General features: G+C 40.1%; 1 protein-coding gene across 2 annotated transcripts; it reads right to left on the bottom strand.

Moving 5' to 3' along the window:
* Positions 1–1,059: 1,059 nt before the first annotated feature.
* shoc2 (SHOC2 leucine rich repeat scaffold protein) lies at positions 1,060–14,281 on the bottom strand. Of its 2 annotated transcripts, none has more exons than XM_076728241.1 (9): positions 14,217–14,281; positions 8,665–9,736; positions 8,062–8,199; positions 7,776–7,906; positions 7,249–7,437; positions 6,317–6,439; positions 5,711–5,848; positions 4,180–4,297; positions 1,060–2,653 (listed from the first exon to the last, which is right to left on the bottom strand). In XM_076728241.1, exons 2-9 carry the CDS (start codon positions 9,365–9,367, stop codon positions 2,445–2,447), a joined length of 1,749 nt encoding a protein of 582 aa, XP_076584356.1. In that variant the 5' UTR covers positions 9,368–9,736; positions 14,217–14,281; the 3' UTR covers positions 1,060–2,444. The 2 variants fall into 2 exon arrangements, with proteins under 2 accessions (XP_076584356.1, XP_076584357.1); XM_076728242.1 differs by lacking the exon at positions 14,217–14,281 and adding an exon at positions 13,756–13,904.
* Between the last annotated feature and the right edge of the window lie 940 nt (positions 14,282–15,221).

Genomic DNA, 15,221 nt, shown 5'->3' on the forward strand with positions numbered 1-15,221 from the left:
AGCAAATCGAAAAGGTCAGTGGATTTGTCTCTCGTCAGGTTTTTGAGTGAAGTCTGTATCAGTGTGGGAGTGGATCGTGTCCCGCCTCCGGCCCTCCTCCCCACCCCACCCCCCGCCCCTCGTCTTGTACAGCATATGTTTCAGTCCACGTAAAGCAGCAACAGGTTCTGCTGGTAAATTAGAAGCAGTGGTACATCGTTCCCCTGAACCGGCCCCATCCCGAGGCGAGCTGTGGCGCTCTGGTCGCTCAGGCCTCCCCGTGCAGGAGGCCGAACCACAGCCCGCTAAAACACACCAAGCTGCTGCTGCAAAAAAAAGTAGACCCACACATTTCAATACAAAACAGAATCATGATTGAATATAGAGCTGGGATGCAACACATTTTCAAAAAGAAAAAAAAAAAAAAATGTTTGGTTTGATTACCTTTAGTTGGGATTTTTAATGTACAGTCACTTGAAATAATACTAACTGAATACACGTTTTGTCATTTAGAAAAAAAGAAAACACTCACTGTAAATTGATTTAAAATAAACAATCCTGATCTGAACTGCAATGAGCCACTGCTCTCGCAGTGGAGAGAGCAGGATACGGGAATCTTTAAACATCCCAAAGCCGCACGGACCCTTTGACAGTTCAGGAGAGCAAGTTCCTTTTAAGATTGACAAGATAAAACTTCCCCAAAACAAAGTTTCTAGTATATTCTGAGCCCGCTAAACTTGACATTTATATTTAATTGATACAAATTTACATGATAAACCATTTGTTTAACAGATAAAATACTTCTTTATGAAACAAAATGCCCCCATTCAAAACAACCAATGAGAGGCTACTGTGTGTCTTTTCGTAATATAGAGGATGCCAATATGTTTTTAAAAAGTGCATAAGAGCAGCAGCATTGCTGGGACAGTGTGGGACAAAAGATAAAAAAAAAAAAAAAATTAAATTACAAATCTAAATCATGGGAACATCTTCCATCATGTAACAAGATTCTTAGGAGACCCTGTTAAAAAAAAAAAAAAAAAAAAAAAAACAGAAAAATTAAGGATATTAACAAAAAAGGAAGTGTTACCTGTCAATGTTTTATTATCAAACTTTCTGTTGAAGCTCTGATACACTCGTCACCCGCTCCAGAGACCCAGACGGCTTTTTCAAAAATGCTTGATATGTTGGTCAGTGACCATCTGAATGACAGCTATGCAGCCCAACACTGAAGATAATATCAAATAAGTAAACATAACTAAAAATTGCACTCAAGGCAACAACCAGGATTTGTATACATATATAAAAACATTTATCATTTATCCCATCACCTGTGTACGTTTGACTTTTTTCAATACCTTTTTGTCACACAAAAGCAGACGGGGGTCACACGCGCCACCCGTTTTGGAGAAAAGTCCAACTCGTTTGTTTGTTTGTTTTTTCAAGCATGTATGATTGGCATTTCTCATATGTATGCATTACTAGCTTAATGTGTAACGACTACTGCTGCTATTAGTTAAAAAAGATCTCCAATCACCCTATTTTACAACTGATATCGCTTGCTTTGACAGATTAATGCAACAGCAAAAGGAACACTAAAAAAAAAAAAAAAAAGAGGAAAAACTAAGGTAAAAACAGCAGTAATAATAAAAAAAATATTGAAATAATTTATATCTTTGTATTCTCATGGACAATTGTGTTTAGATGTGAACCACTGGATCACTCTAAACATAGGCACAGTTTAAAAAAAAAAAAAAAACATAAAAAGGTAAAAAAAAAAAAAAAAAAGAAAGAAAGAAAATACAAAAAAGAAATTAGAAACACACCATCATTAGACCTTTGTTCTCTGTGGTCAAGAAGCAATTAACATAAGTTATCTCGAGTGAAGGTGATGTAAAAAATGGGCTTATCAAAAGAAAATATAACAAGATGACAAAGTTAAAATTACGGCAGCAGCAGTAAATATGAAGTTTCAAAGACTTTTTTTTGTTTGTTTTTGCATACAATTGTATCCTTGCTCACATAACAGATGCTTTTAATTACTGTAAATACATTGGCAATGGGAGCATGGTTTATATGGTTAAAAGACTTGCCACTTAGCTCACAGTTACTCAATATATATAACTTTATATATCTTCAGTTTTGGCAAAGAGATGGAAACATTTTCCTCTTGTATGATTCGGAATGAAAGATGAGTGGGGGATGGTAGGGGTCCTAAAATGACCATGATGAACTCTGGAGCACAACTGAAGTCAAGTCTCCAAAGATTTGCCTCGTTTCCGCCCGAGGATGGTGAAAGTAGCATTTTCTTCCCCCTCCTCCTCGTAATTGCCCCTGACACTGATTGTGGCGAGTCTGTTTTCTTTACAGTGTATGATACACGTAATGGGGGCGGGCAGGCGAGAGGGTGCAGAGCAAGTGGCGGGTTTGGAGTCGAGTAGGACTGGGATTGAGCTGCTCTTGGCTCAGACCATGGCACGGTATGGTCCCTGCATCTTGAGGAACTGGATGATGAAGGAGGGGCCTCCCGCGACAATCTGGGGCGGCAGGTGGCTGAGGGGACAGTTCTCGATGCTCATGATGGACAGCTTGCTGCAGAGGGCCAGCTCGAACGGGAGGCTGTGCAGGTTGGGGTTGTCGTTGAGGTACAGTTCCTCCAAGTTCTCCAGTGTACCTGAGGACAGACGTCACTGTTAGTGGAAGCACTGTAGCTCATACTGTCGCTCACAGAAACAGGGTCTGGCCTCAGTGCAATACATGGCAATAAAATACATAACAAACTGCCCCTCAGCACTCTGGTTCCTCTTGTCATCAAATTGTGCTGAAATTCAGTGTTTGCAAAAATAAGCTTGAGGAAGTTACTGTACATATGCAATAGTAATTAATGCAGCACAACAATTTACTGAATCGTCATACTGGGGGTTGCATGTGACAAATATTATCAAAAGCTATTATTCAGCCATTTATCATTTAGTCTGAAATGTCAACAAAGATGTGGAAAAAATGGCCATGACAATTTCTAAGACCTAAGGTGACATCTCCAAATTCCTTGTTTTTCAATCTGTACAAAGCCCAAAAGTATTAAATAAACTACGGCGTAGTACTTTCTCACAGAATACTTGATATCTTTGTTTAGAAAATGAGTGAAACACTGTCAAAATGTTGGCGATTAATTCTCTGTCTACTGAACAGTCATTTCATTGCTGTTTAAATGACTTGCACCACCCCTGTAAAGACAAAAAACAACTCCAGCACATGAACCGCGGTGTGGACGAGCTCTAGCTAACACTAAAACACAGCGCCAGCGTAGGAGAAGTCAGTAATGACCCTGAAGGGATGATGAAGAGACTGGCACAGTCTTCCTCAAGGCTCTGGTATGTGTCACAGTTAGAGCAAGAGTGACAAGCTATTAGTGATAATGTTTATACATTTTTTACTGGCATACTGAAAATGCACTGAGGTGTAGTTGTTACCAAATGGAAACCTAAATACCTCAAACCAACGGGTAGAATTCAATGCTGGAGCCGGGCTGAATACTCTAAAAATACACCCACCATTAGCCTCTTCCTCCACCCATTTTAATCTCTGTCTTAACTCTTAAACCTCGGCAGTAACCAGCCAAGCCATGTTGGACCATTCACTGGGAGGAAGGGTCAGAGGTGGGACACACTGTTAAGCTCTTAAATCCCAATGGTTAAGTTTAGCTTTTATCAAGGAAACAAGGCTAAATTTAAAAAAAAAAGAAAAAAAAAAAAAAAAGTTACTGGGATTTTCAAAAAGTGACTCCAAATGATGGTAAAATGTTACAGATTAGCTAACTTGTGCCCTTTATAGTAAGACTAATCACATGTATATAAACACACAATGTGAACATCTTAACTTATGATATACAAATAATAACAATGCAGACAAAATACTGGAGGTACTTTTCAGGTATTTCTAACTAATAATCAGCTTGACAGAATTATGTGCCAAATTCAAGAATGGGTTTTCAGACAGACAGTCGGCCAAGTTATTATCCATTTCCTCTCATCTCACACACACACACACAGATTCCAGTTCGCTCACAGTGAAGAGTCCCTGGATCAGTTCTGGTTCTCCACTATCACTAAGTGCACTATCCTTCCAGTAGCAAGGTCAGATTTTTCCAGCCCTGCACAGATTAGCTGAGGTAGCTGAGGGTTTGAGGAAAATACTTACCAATCTCCTCTGGAAGGTGTTGCAGCAGGTTCTCCCCCAAACCAAGATGAGTCAGGTTGGTGAGGTGGCCGATGCCTCTGGGTAACGTAGTCAGCTGATTATTTGTCAACACCAATTTCTAATGGGAGAGGAAGAGCACAGGAAGTTTATCATGTGTTCTCAGTTGATTCCTTCAGTGCAACACATCATGGCCCCCAAGGCCTAACATGCCACACTATGTGTGTTGAACCATGTCCCTGTCCTTCAGGGACCAGAAGTTAGAGTCGTAACATTTCATTTTGATGACAACTGCCTTTACCAATCGCATCGTATAATTACAAAAGGAACCTCAGATTAAGTTACTTCCATACAAACCTTCTATGGAAATAAAAAGATCCCTCTGGTTGTCAGTACAAACTAACCATTTAACACTTGGTTATATCCAACATTGTCCATTCCTCACGGAGACTCATCTGTGGATGACAGCATGTCCAATAACCTGTCCTCTCAGGTTTTTTGTTTGCTTTAATGACACCACATCAGTTTGAGCATCTTTCAACACACTAACCTGGGACTGGACAATTGTTTAAATTGTGTTGATGTTGCAAACTGATTCAGGTTCTCATTCACCTAATTACTGGCCTGCAGTCCTCCAGACTGCGGCCCTTTAGCTGCACTTTGCCACCATCTCTAGAGTGCAACTAAATGTTATTACTAGGAGCAGCTATCTCACTATCATGTGAAACATCAGGAGCAGTCTGTCCTCTAGTAATATGTCCCCACGGTGGAACAACGCAGCAATTAAAAAATAAATAAACAAAATAAATAATTATTTTTTTCAAATCACAAAAAATATGTAAATGAATTATCTGATCCACTGAATAGGCTCCACACAAGGTTGTTGTTCCTACACAATGTTACTCTACATCCAAGAGACTTGATCCATCCCAAGCAGAGGAAAAGGGAGTGAGAGGGTGCCTGGACGCAGGAGAGAGGTGATCCATGGTTTCTAAATACGCAGCGTAGTGAAGATACAGCCATTTCAAATACAAGATGTGCACAATGTAGATGTAACTGGTGCACATTTAACCCGCGTTGGACTTGTTCATATGAGTCAACCGTCACTCTGTCTGTTAGTAGAGCACTGAGTCTGCAGTGGAGTTCATACACTTGACTGACAAAGCAGAGAACATCTAGACTTCTGTTCACACTCTCACGCTCCCTCTCGTCCACATCTCCATCTGCTGCAGTGTTTTTTTTAATCACAGGACTTGCCAGGAATCTTTTTTTTTTTTTTTTTCAAATTCATGTACAGGCCTCTAAAGCCATGATCTGAAAATGAGCCTTATCAAAAGCCTTTAAAAGTAAAAAGATGTGATGTTTGAGGCAGTGAGAACTAAAGAGGGATAAAAACAATGTGCAACTTGTCCCTGTATCACTAGGTCTTGTTTTCCAACGAACAAATATGCACGTACAAACCTAGACACGACAAAATACTGTAACAACCAATAACAAAGAGCCTCGAGTATAATGACAGAACTGCATTTCTTACCTGTAAATCTTTAAGATAAGCGATTTCATTAGGTAGACATTCCAACTTGTTCTCCTCCAAGTCGAGCTCCCGTAGCTTTCTCAAATTCCCAATACCATGTGGTAACTTCTTGAGAAGATTATTGGACAATATTAAAACCTGTTGAGACAATGAAGTTTTTCACTATCAGTAACCGATCTAAAGTGACAGTCTGGCATCAAGACAGAAGCAATAAAGCAACCACTCCCGACACAGAAACTCTGTGAGAGAGACTTCTCAGTCTTATTTGCAGAGCCTGTCTTAAACCAAAACTCAGGTCACTATAGTTTTGAGGAAATAGGTGTGTGCAGTAGTTATGTGTTTTTAACCAAACCCAAAACTTAATAACACAAGTCAAGAGTTGCTAAGCAAAGCCCTAAAGCTATCTATGTTTATTATACAAGCCATTAGTGTAAAAGACTAACTAATAAGATAAGGGCTGTAATGTTTGGACATCATGGCTCCAACACGATTTGTAATTACTGGTTGCACAAATTAGAGGATTTATGATTTCTGAGACGTTCAACTTCTTCAATCAACTCACTGGATACTGCACCGGCAAGGTAAATGTGTGTATGCACGACTAACCTCCAGAGAGACTAAACCACAGACGTCCTCTGGGATCTTCGTCAGCTGATTGGTGGCCAGGTTAAGCTCGACCATGCTAGTCCATGTGCCAAAGTCCAATGGCAGAGATGTTAACTGGTTGTCCTGAAGAAGACAATGGGATATATCTATTAGCAAAATAAGTGACAATTCAGACAACGCTAGGACAGCACTAGTCAAGAGGCTGAGTATACCTCTGCACTATTCTAGCTATGTAATCTGGAGCCAGTATAAATTGCCTCAGGTGGAGATTTAAATTCAAACTACATCCAGTATGGACATACAAGTTAAGGGATTTTAATGGCTGTCTGTCAAGCCTGTACAGACACGCCACATTGCTGAACTAATGTGGCACAAATGGCATTTACAGTATCGGCTTTTTAAAAGTACCAACATTTAGCCAAGTCAACAGCACTCACTGCTGAAGACCTACAAGATTTACCACCTCAGGTTTACATTTCTCACAACGTACATTTTGTTCAGAATTTCAAACTTTAATTCAGTCTCTCATGTTCCCACAAGCCTTCTCCACTGAATACATTTTGACATGTCACAGCAGGAAACGCAGAGGAGTAAATTAAAAAAAAAAAGAAGGATTGACTTCCATGTTGCTGCTTCAGTTTCAGCATCCTAGCACTCTCAACGCCGGCTCACTGCCACGGCGAACTGGACTTGAACAGAGCCACTGTTAATGTTACGAGTAACACCTGTGCTTTTCCCACCGTGACAACAGATTAACGTGTTATGATGACGTGACGACACCTGACTTTGGCAAAAATAAAAATATAACTAAACAACATTAATGAGATAATGATTCTTGTTCAGAGTTCACAATTTCAATATTGTTTAGAATCTTTTAAGAAGTTGACTATACAATTGATGTCAGTAATTCACAGATAAACATGCAAATATACCTTCATATTAAGTTTGCTTAACACTTTGGCCCGGGAGAAGATACCAAAGGGGATCTTGTTGATGCGGTTGTGCTCCATGTTGAGGGAGTAGATGGTGGAGAACTGGGATGGTCCACCCACAGGATACGACTGGAAGCAGTTTCGCGCCAGTGTTAGACTGGTCAGGTTAACCAAGCTTGACAATAGGCCCTGGTGAAGCACAGAAACAGAGATGTGACAAAAACCTCATGATCAGAACAGGACTGTCACTATAGGCTATGATAGTTACTCTGGATGCCCTAGTGGCCCTCGGACATAAACGAGAATTTCAATGGATTATCTCCGTATGAAGGCAAACTGCAGGTGTTTTAGATAAGTATGAATTCTAGAGCACAGATACAGAGGACTCAAGGTTCCAGCATCAATTTGTTGCTTGCAGGAAATGGTTGATGTAAGCATAGTAGAAATTAAGACTGCAACTGATGATTATTATCATTACTGTGTAGCAATTATATTTACAATTATTTTCTATTTTTGGTTTTACTTACCTCTGGCAACACTGAAATGTTGTTGTTTTCGAGGTTTAGCTCCTCCAGTTCTCTACATTTGGCTAATGATCTGGGGATGGCTGACAATCTGTTGTATCTCAGACCTAAGCGATTTATGCTTGCCAGATTGCCTACAACAACAAAAGAAAAACAAGTCTTAACTTCTTCTTCTTCTTTTTTTTTTTAACTTTTACAACATTTATTGAATCCAGTTTAACAGTAGGCATAGACTGGTAAAATGAAACAAAAAGCATATATTAACAAAAATACAAAACACTTAAATTACCTATAGTCTCTGGAAGGTCTAAGAGCTCGTTGTGCTGCAGGTCAAGGTTGGTTATCTGAGTGCAATTCCCAATCTCCTTCGGTAGGTGCTCCAACTGGTTATGAGCAACATCCAGAGTTATGAGGTTGCATAGCTCCCCTGCAGAGAGATGCATACCAAATTCAGATATTTAGCTAATTCAGGATGAAAATCCTTTCAGTAACCCAGCCTCTGCCCCACTGAAGACTTATCAGCTTATTTATCTCATTCTCTATTTACAGAATCAGCATGGCATTGTTGCAGATCTTGGGAGACCTTACCAAGTTTTATACCCAGGACTCTCTCTTACAGCACAGTTGGACAGTGTGCAATGGGCACCTGAATTCATTCGTACTTCATTCAGTAACAGTGCTAAGGCCCAGCACAGCATAAGAATGCTATACTAACCAGAAGATGATGTGTAAAATGAATTATGAGCACACACGACCTGCACTCTGGGTTGAAATCAACACTAGCCAAACATTAGAAAAGCAAAGATAGCTAAATAACTCCCAAAATTATTTGGTTTCTCTTGCCTACATTTGAGGAATCTGTCCTGTCTTTACACAGAGGTTTTTTGCTCACCTATCTCTGCAGGCAGCTGTTTAATCTTGTTCTCACGAATGCTGAGCATAGTGAGTTTGGATAGGTTTCGGATGTCCTTCTCCACTGTTGTGATGCGGTTGAAGCGCAGGTACAGCGTGGTCAGAGATGTCAGCCGGTAGACAACAGCTGGTATCTCTCTCAGCTTGTTGTGCCGGAGGTCGAGCATTCGAAGCTTCTTAAGGGAGTCCAGGGAGTCTGGCAAACTGGTCAGGGAGTTCTCGCTCAGGGCCAAAGTGACCAGACCTGACAAGCAGCCCACCTCAGCCGGCAGGCTCTGCAGCTTGTTGCTGTATAAGTAGAGTTCAGCCAGCTGCGTCAACTCCTTAATGGAGGTGGGCAGCATGTGAATGGACCGTTTTGACAGATCTAGTCTCATAGAGTTCTCCTCCCGGCACTTATTAAGCTCTTTGATCACCTCGGCATTGCTGGACTTCTTGCGTGTACCTGGTGCTGGGTTTGGCCGCTTTATCGTATTGTCAACGGAGAAGGCAACACCTGGTGTTGAGCTGCTGGTGTCCTTCTTTCCTTCTTTGGCATCTTTCCCTTTGGTCTTCGTTTCTTTGCCACCATCCTTGACTAAGCTGGCTAGAGCCTTGGCCTCCTTTTCCCTTTCTTTCCCCGCTGGACCACCTTTGGGGTCCTTTTCTTTCGAATCTTTTTCTTTGCCTAAAGTACTACTCATGTCGACGTTATCGGGCCTCCTGCAAAGTTGCTCATGGGAGTCTCTCTTGTCAGGTTACTTATTCGGGAAAAAGGGGACAGAGACAGCCAAGAAGGCTTTTAGAGAAAACATCCCTGTGCAGGCCCACACATTTATGATTATCCTTCAAATAACAGCCTTATGATCCAAAGATTTTTTTGGATACTTTCGATACTTTGTTCCTTTGTTAAAATACCATGGGAGAAAAAATGCTTTGAAGTAGCTGGATTGTGGCACCCATGGGCCACATGCTTAAGTATTTGAACTGCATACAATCCCAGGACCTTCGGATAGATGTTCTTTCAGGCTGCAAAGGTCATCAAGGTTTTTCTTTAATCCCTCCAAGATTTGCTGTTGGGGAAAAGAAAAATAAATTTTGTTCACACTTATAATTCAATTTTGACACTTTACAAACATCCTCAGCATTTTGAATTTCAACAATTGAGTTGTCTCCTTCTATGTCTTTAGGAAATAATAAATTCTTCAGACATATCCCTTTTGTTTTCTGCCAATTTACTGAGAGAAATAAACATATCTGTTTCAAAGGAACACAAAGAACGGAGCTATTTTCGACTGCATTTTCTGTCCTTATGCATCCACAACTTATGTGCTTCCAACTAAATTAAGACACTGCACATCAGATTATGGCAAACAGACTAGAATGTGCATTAGAAACTGAGGAGGAGATTACGAAGAAAATGCAGATAAGACGCCTATACTGCCTCAGATTCCCTCAAATACACACAGATTTTTTTTTATTTTAAATCTTTTGTAAAAATAAAGAGCCCTATATATTCCAAAACAGACATTTTTACTTTCAGCTCCATGACGTAATGCATATTATCTTCAATAGATTCACCCATGTCTCTGATATTTAGGTGGCAACTACACTACATAGATCTGACACTGGTAAAATGTTTGGTGATTAAAGTGACTTCTCGCCATTGCGTATGACCCTCTACCATCATCGTAACAAGTGACTTACAAGCTCCTCCACAGCATCAGAACTGATCCAAACAACTTTTGATGAACAGTACTGGCTACATTAAGGCCAATTTCTGAGCCGTTGTTTGTTTGCTCTGGTAGGCAGCATTCAAAAATTCTCCGCTTACTGTGTTAAACAAAAAAAACATTGTGAGTGAAATCAAACGCAATAAGCAGTTTCAAATACGAAAGACTGACGACATGTAGCCGCAATAGATGCATGCAGGAACACACCGCTGGCAATTTCCTTGTTCTGCACTGATTACAGCGACATTTTGCAGGTTAACCACACCTCCAAAGAACTGCTTTTAGTAGAAAACATTCATCATGCTGAGAAGAGTCTGTCCAAACTATCCTGCCACAACAAAGCCACACTGATGCTCTTCTCTCAACACATACTATGATAATAATATAAGATACTATATGAACTATTACAAATATATCTAAATAAACTATCATTCAAACTCATTTTAAGGTGGGCCTACTGTGGGCTTAGTGTGCAATGTGTGCTGCATTATGCATAAAGAAATCTCCCAAATCCAACAAATACAAGCCTTAATACCTTGACAATATTCCTCCTTATACATGAGACAAAAAGCACACTTCAAACAAGTTTGGTTGGTTGTCAGAACCATGACTTACATGGTATCCAGAGTGTTGTGCCAGTCCAAGCAAATCTATTGAATGTACACCGCATAACCTCACACCACCTTACTCCTACTAAGCAAACATGGCCCAGCGGGTGTTGACATTACTGTAAGCCTACAGCCCCACCTAAACATGTATTCAGCTATTTAGCCATCCTCTATATAGTCTGTAAAGCCACAATCACATTGAATATTTACGTCTCAAAGACATCCAGACGAAACACACACCCCTTTGGATTTTTATATGACAAACTGAGCCAGGATGTCTCTGGCTGCCTGTCTCTGTTTAGTCTCTGTTGCTGTTGTCTCTGTGACTGTGTAAAGCTCTCCAGTACTGGTACAAGCTAAGCCATGGCAAAAAGAGAGGCAGGTTTGGATACAGATCAGAGCTAAGTGAAAAGGTTAGGACTGCTGAGAGTAATCTTTAGAAGTGGCCTTCAAAGCATGAAGCCCCCACAACATCAGGTCATATGACCTTTTAGGTAAAAGAAATGTTGGGTCAATAGCAGCACCCCTTGCATCATAGAATGCTTGACAGTGTGTTCTGTCAATAAGAAAGGTATCCACTGCTCTTTCTGCCTGTCGTAAATAAGAGGGTTAACGTCTAACACTGGTGGTAACGGGCATACCTGTGTACAACATAATTATTAACATAAAATGAGAATAGGCAGGCCAGCCCAATTGCTGGGTCCATCTAAATCAAACTGTGCAAGCCACTTCCTTTTATGGTTGTACTCTCCATGTCCCTGCCCTGATACACCATTGTGTTTAAAAGACACTGCATGTAAACGTTATCTGTATAGATTTATCTCTCTATTTAAAAAGTTGATGCTTTCTGCTTAAGCCTAAAACAAAGAAAGAATGAGACCAGAAGAAAAGTTTAACATCCAGTTGAGCAGGTTCATTTTTACTATTTGTAATGACATTTCTGACTGTGATATTAATACTGACATTTTTAGCAAAGAAAACAAGCTTAGTAGCCCATGATGGAATTTGCTCAGGTCATTAAAACAAAATATTAACCAAACGAGAGCAAGCATACTCCTAACTGCAACCTTCAAATTCATGCAGAGGTTTCTACATGTAACAGCACAGCGATTCAATATTCAGGTGACCAATGAAGGTCTGACTTCTGAGGACAGAAAGGAAGACAAAAAAAACTGAGTCTTAGCTGTGTTAGGAACCACTCATCAGTACATGATATCCAGTGCACAAGATGTCCTCATGGAGTATGTAGGCCAAAATCATTGCAACTAACAATTATTTTCATTATCAATGAATCTACCGATGATTTGCTAGAGCCCTAAGAAACTATCAAAATTGCTTATTTTGCCCAACCAACAGATCAAAACCAAAAGATTCCTCATTAACTATCATCAATGACAAAGAAAATCAGCAAATCACATTTAAGAAGGTGGAACCAGCAAATATTTGACATTTTGCTTGGGAAAAAAAAGGCAAACTATTAAGCGATTACCAAAATAGTTAGCAACTAATTTTCCTTGGAGCAACAAATTGATTAGTTGACCAATCTTTGCAGCTCTAAATTCAACAGGAAAGTGATCCTGCTATCACAAAACTTGCAAGCATTTTGTGAGTTCCACTAAGTAAGGACTACTCATTAAGTGAATGTAAATATGAAGCTCAGCTCAAATACAGCTTTGGAGAAAAGCTAATGCATTTCCATCAACACTAACACAACACCATAAAGTGCTACTAAACTCTTGGACTTCATGGCACTTGCAACCCACATAGAAACTAATGAAGTTTCCATTAAGGATATCTTGGGCCCATCTGATAATGCCAGTGCATTTAGGCCTAAGCAGAGCTATCTTCTATTCTCATGCTTTTGTTTGTGATGGACGATGTCTTTATGATTAATCAAGAAATGCATCAATGCAAATGAGAAAGCAGGCATAACCTGGCCTATCGATTTAAATGGGTATCCGTGTTATATTGTGGGGGAAATAGCACAACAGAGGTGAGGTGGCAACTATCAGCCATAGAAAGCTACTGCTACTACTCGGCACTCCACAGGACGCAGCTAGCTTGATGGCTACGTGTGCCAATGACAAATCCTTGGAAACAGATTAACGTTACCGACAAAACGTTACTAGGTCGGGAAATCAAGTCGCCTTCCGAGATTAATAAATTTACATAATGTGAACAACTAAGGAAAACATACCAGGGTTGGTGCCATAGCAGGTCACTGAAGTGACAATAATAACGTTACCTTGACGCGGAATAGTAAAAGTGCTGTGCGTTAGGCTCTGACTGTTAACCTAACATCAACTCGCTAACTAATTGTAGCTAGCTAATTCGCGTAAATTTAAAATGACTAATGTTAGCTAACTTAACCCTTCCTTGAGACTGAGAGGGGAAAAACACCTCCAATACATATATCTAGTGACCAATCTTCAAAAAGAGAAAAACACACTGGCTAACCCACTGAAACGACTGACAACAAGGCAGGAAAGAAAACCAGCTAAGCTAAACGTCAACAGCCAAGCAAACGTCAGTTGTTGCAGACTGCTAACTTGCTAACGTCTGCTAGCGAGCAAGTTAGCCCACCAGCTAACAGTATTTTAGCAAACGATCTTCTGAGTCAAACGACGAAGGCTAACAGCGCGGCCAGGATGAGATAATAAAACAAACGTCTATTGCTTGACGTATTAGATGGTGAAAAGAGTGTCGAGGTCTTCCTTGGCATATTCACTCAAATTCAGCTGTTAGCTTTACCTCAAGCATAGCTAACTGTGTGTGTAGGCCCGAGCAGAGCGGCTATTGGACGCGGACCGACCCGTCCGCCGTGAGTTCGACAGAAGAGGGGAAACCTCTGCTGTAGCCAGCTGAGCGCAACCGGGCAGCAGACACCCAAAGAGGACAGCCGGTGGAGACAGCTCACATCCCAGCAGAGCGGCCACTGAGGGCACACGAGGTGTCGACTGAACTGTGGCACAGTATCTAAACGCCGTTCCCGTATTGAATATTAGCCGAGGAAAAAAAGAAAACACTCTGAAAAACAGCGGCCATTCCGAAGCTGAACAAAAGAGTGTGTTCCTACTCGCCACCGCAAAATGACACATACGCGGTACACACGCTGCGACGAGACCGACGAGTGTTATTATATCTGGAGCTATGCGTAACCGCGCTGTGGAGGTAAAACGTCCACTGTTAATGTGATAGTATAACTGTTTTACCTTCAGAGGTGTGACTCCGCCATCCTTACTGCTTCCTCCTCTTTTCCTACACTGCTGCTCTGCTCCCCTCCCTCCCCTGCCACCAAACTGCGTCATTCGCACGCCTCACCAATGTTATCACGAGACTTTGAAATACAATCAAATATTCCTGGATAAACACTGGCTTCATTTACATATTTCACTAGTAAATGACTCGTTTTGTTTCAGTTTTGTATAGGTGTCCTACTTATAATAATACTTTGTAAGTAAAAGTCCTAAATTCAAAATATGACTATATTACATCTACTTTTCCTCATTGAAAAATTCAAAATATATAAAAATGCAAATATTTCACTTTCAAAAGTGTAACTGCTGGGCACAATATGTCTGAAAAGTCAGTCCATTCTCAGTGATCTGGAAGTTTTAAGTGCCCCCACCACACCAACACACTAAAGCATGCTCATATGTACAAGCTTTAAACCTTAAAGTTTCGAAAGTAAAATTGGTCCTTTTCAAAGGTTTATATTATTATATTTTACACTATTGGATATTATTATTGATGCATTAACATGCAAGTAGCATGTTCATGTTGCAGCTGGTAGAGCTTGAGTAAATTTTAATCACTTATTACATAAAAAAAAAAAAAAAAAAAAAAAAAAAAAAAAAGTATTGTGTGGTGTAATTTATTAATGTAGCTGTCAAATAAAGGTACAGGAGTAAACAGTAAACTATTCTTCTCTGAGATGCAGAAGAGTTCTAGTATAAAGTAGCATAATAGTAGCAAAATGTAAACACTTAAGTGAAGCTCCAGTACCTCAAGACTCCTCATAAAGAACAGTACTTGAGTAAATGTACTTACCTTCTACCACTGAATGACTGCATAAATATGATAAATGAAATTAAAAAATGAACTTAAAAACATGTGAATTTACATCTTATTAATCACTGGAAATGTCTTATGTGACTATAATCAGTCAATGTCTAAGCATGCTAAATGAAACCCACATGAAGACTACAATGGCAACA

Source organism: Chaetodon auriga, chromosome 4 (genome assembly GCF_051107435.1).
Source record: "Chaetodon auriga isolate fChaAug3 chromosome 4, fChaAug3.hap1, whole genome shotgun sequence".
Lineage (NCBI taxonomy): Eukaryota > Metazoa > Chordata > Actinopteri > Chaetodontiformes > Chaetodontidae > Chaetodon > Chaetodon auriga.

Bases quoted from the DNA above. Each gene is read 5' to 3' on its own strand.
- shoc2 (XM_076728241.1), bottom strand. From the start codon at position 9,367: ATGAGTAGTACTTTAGGCAAAGAAAAAGATTCGAAAGAAAAGGACCCC. The intron at 8,200-8,664 runs GTGAGCAAAAAA...ATCTCTCTGCAG, and splicing joins ACAGCTGCCTGCAGAGATAG to GGGAGCTATGCAACCTCATA. The intron at 6,440-7,248 runs GTATATTTGCAT...TGTCTTCTTCAG, and splicing joins TAAGCAAACTTAATATGAAG to GACAACCAGTTAACATCTCT.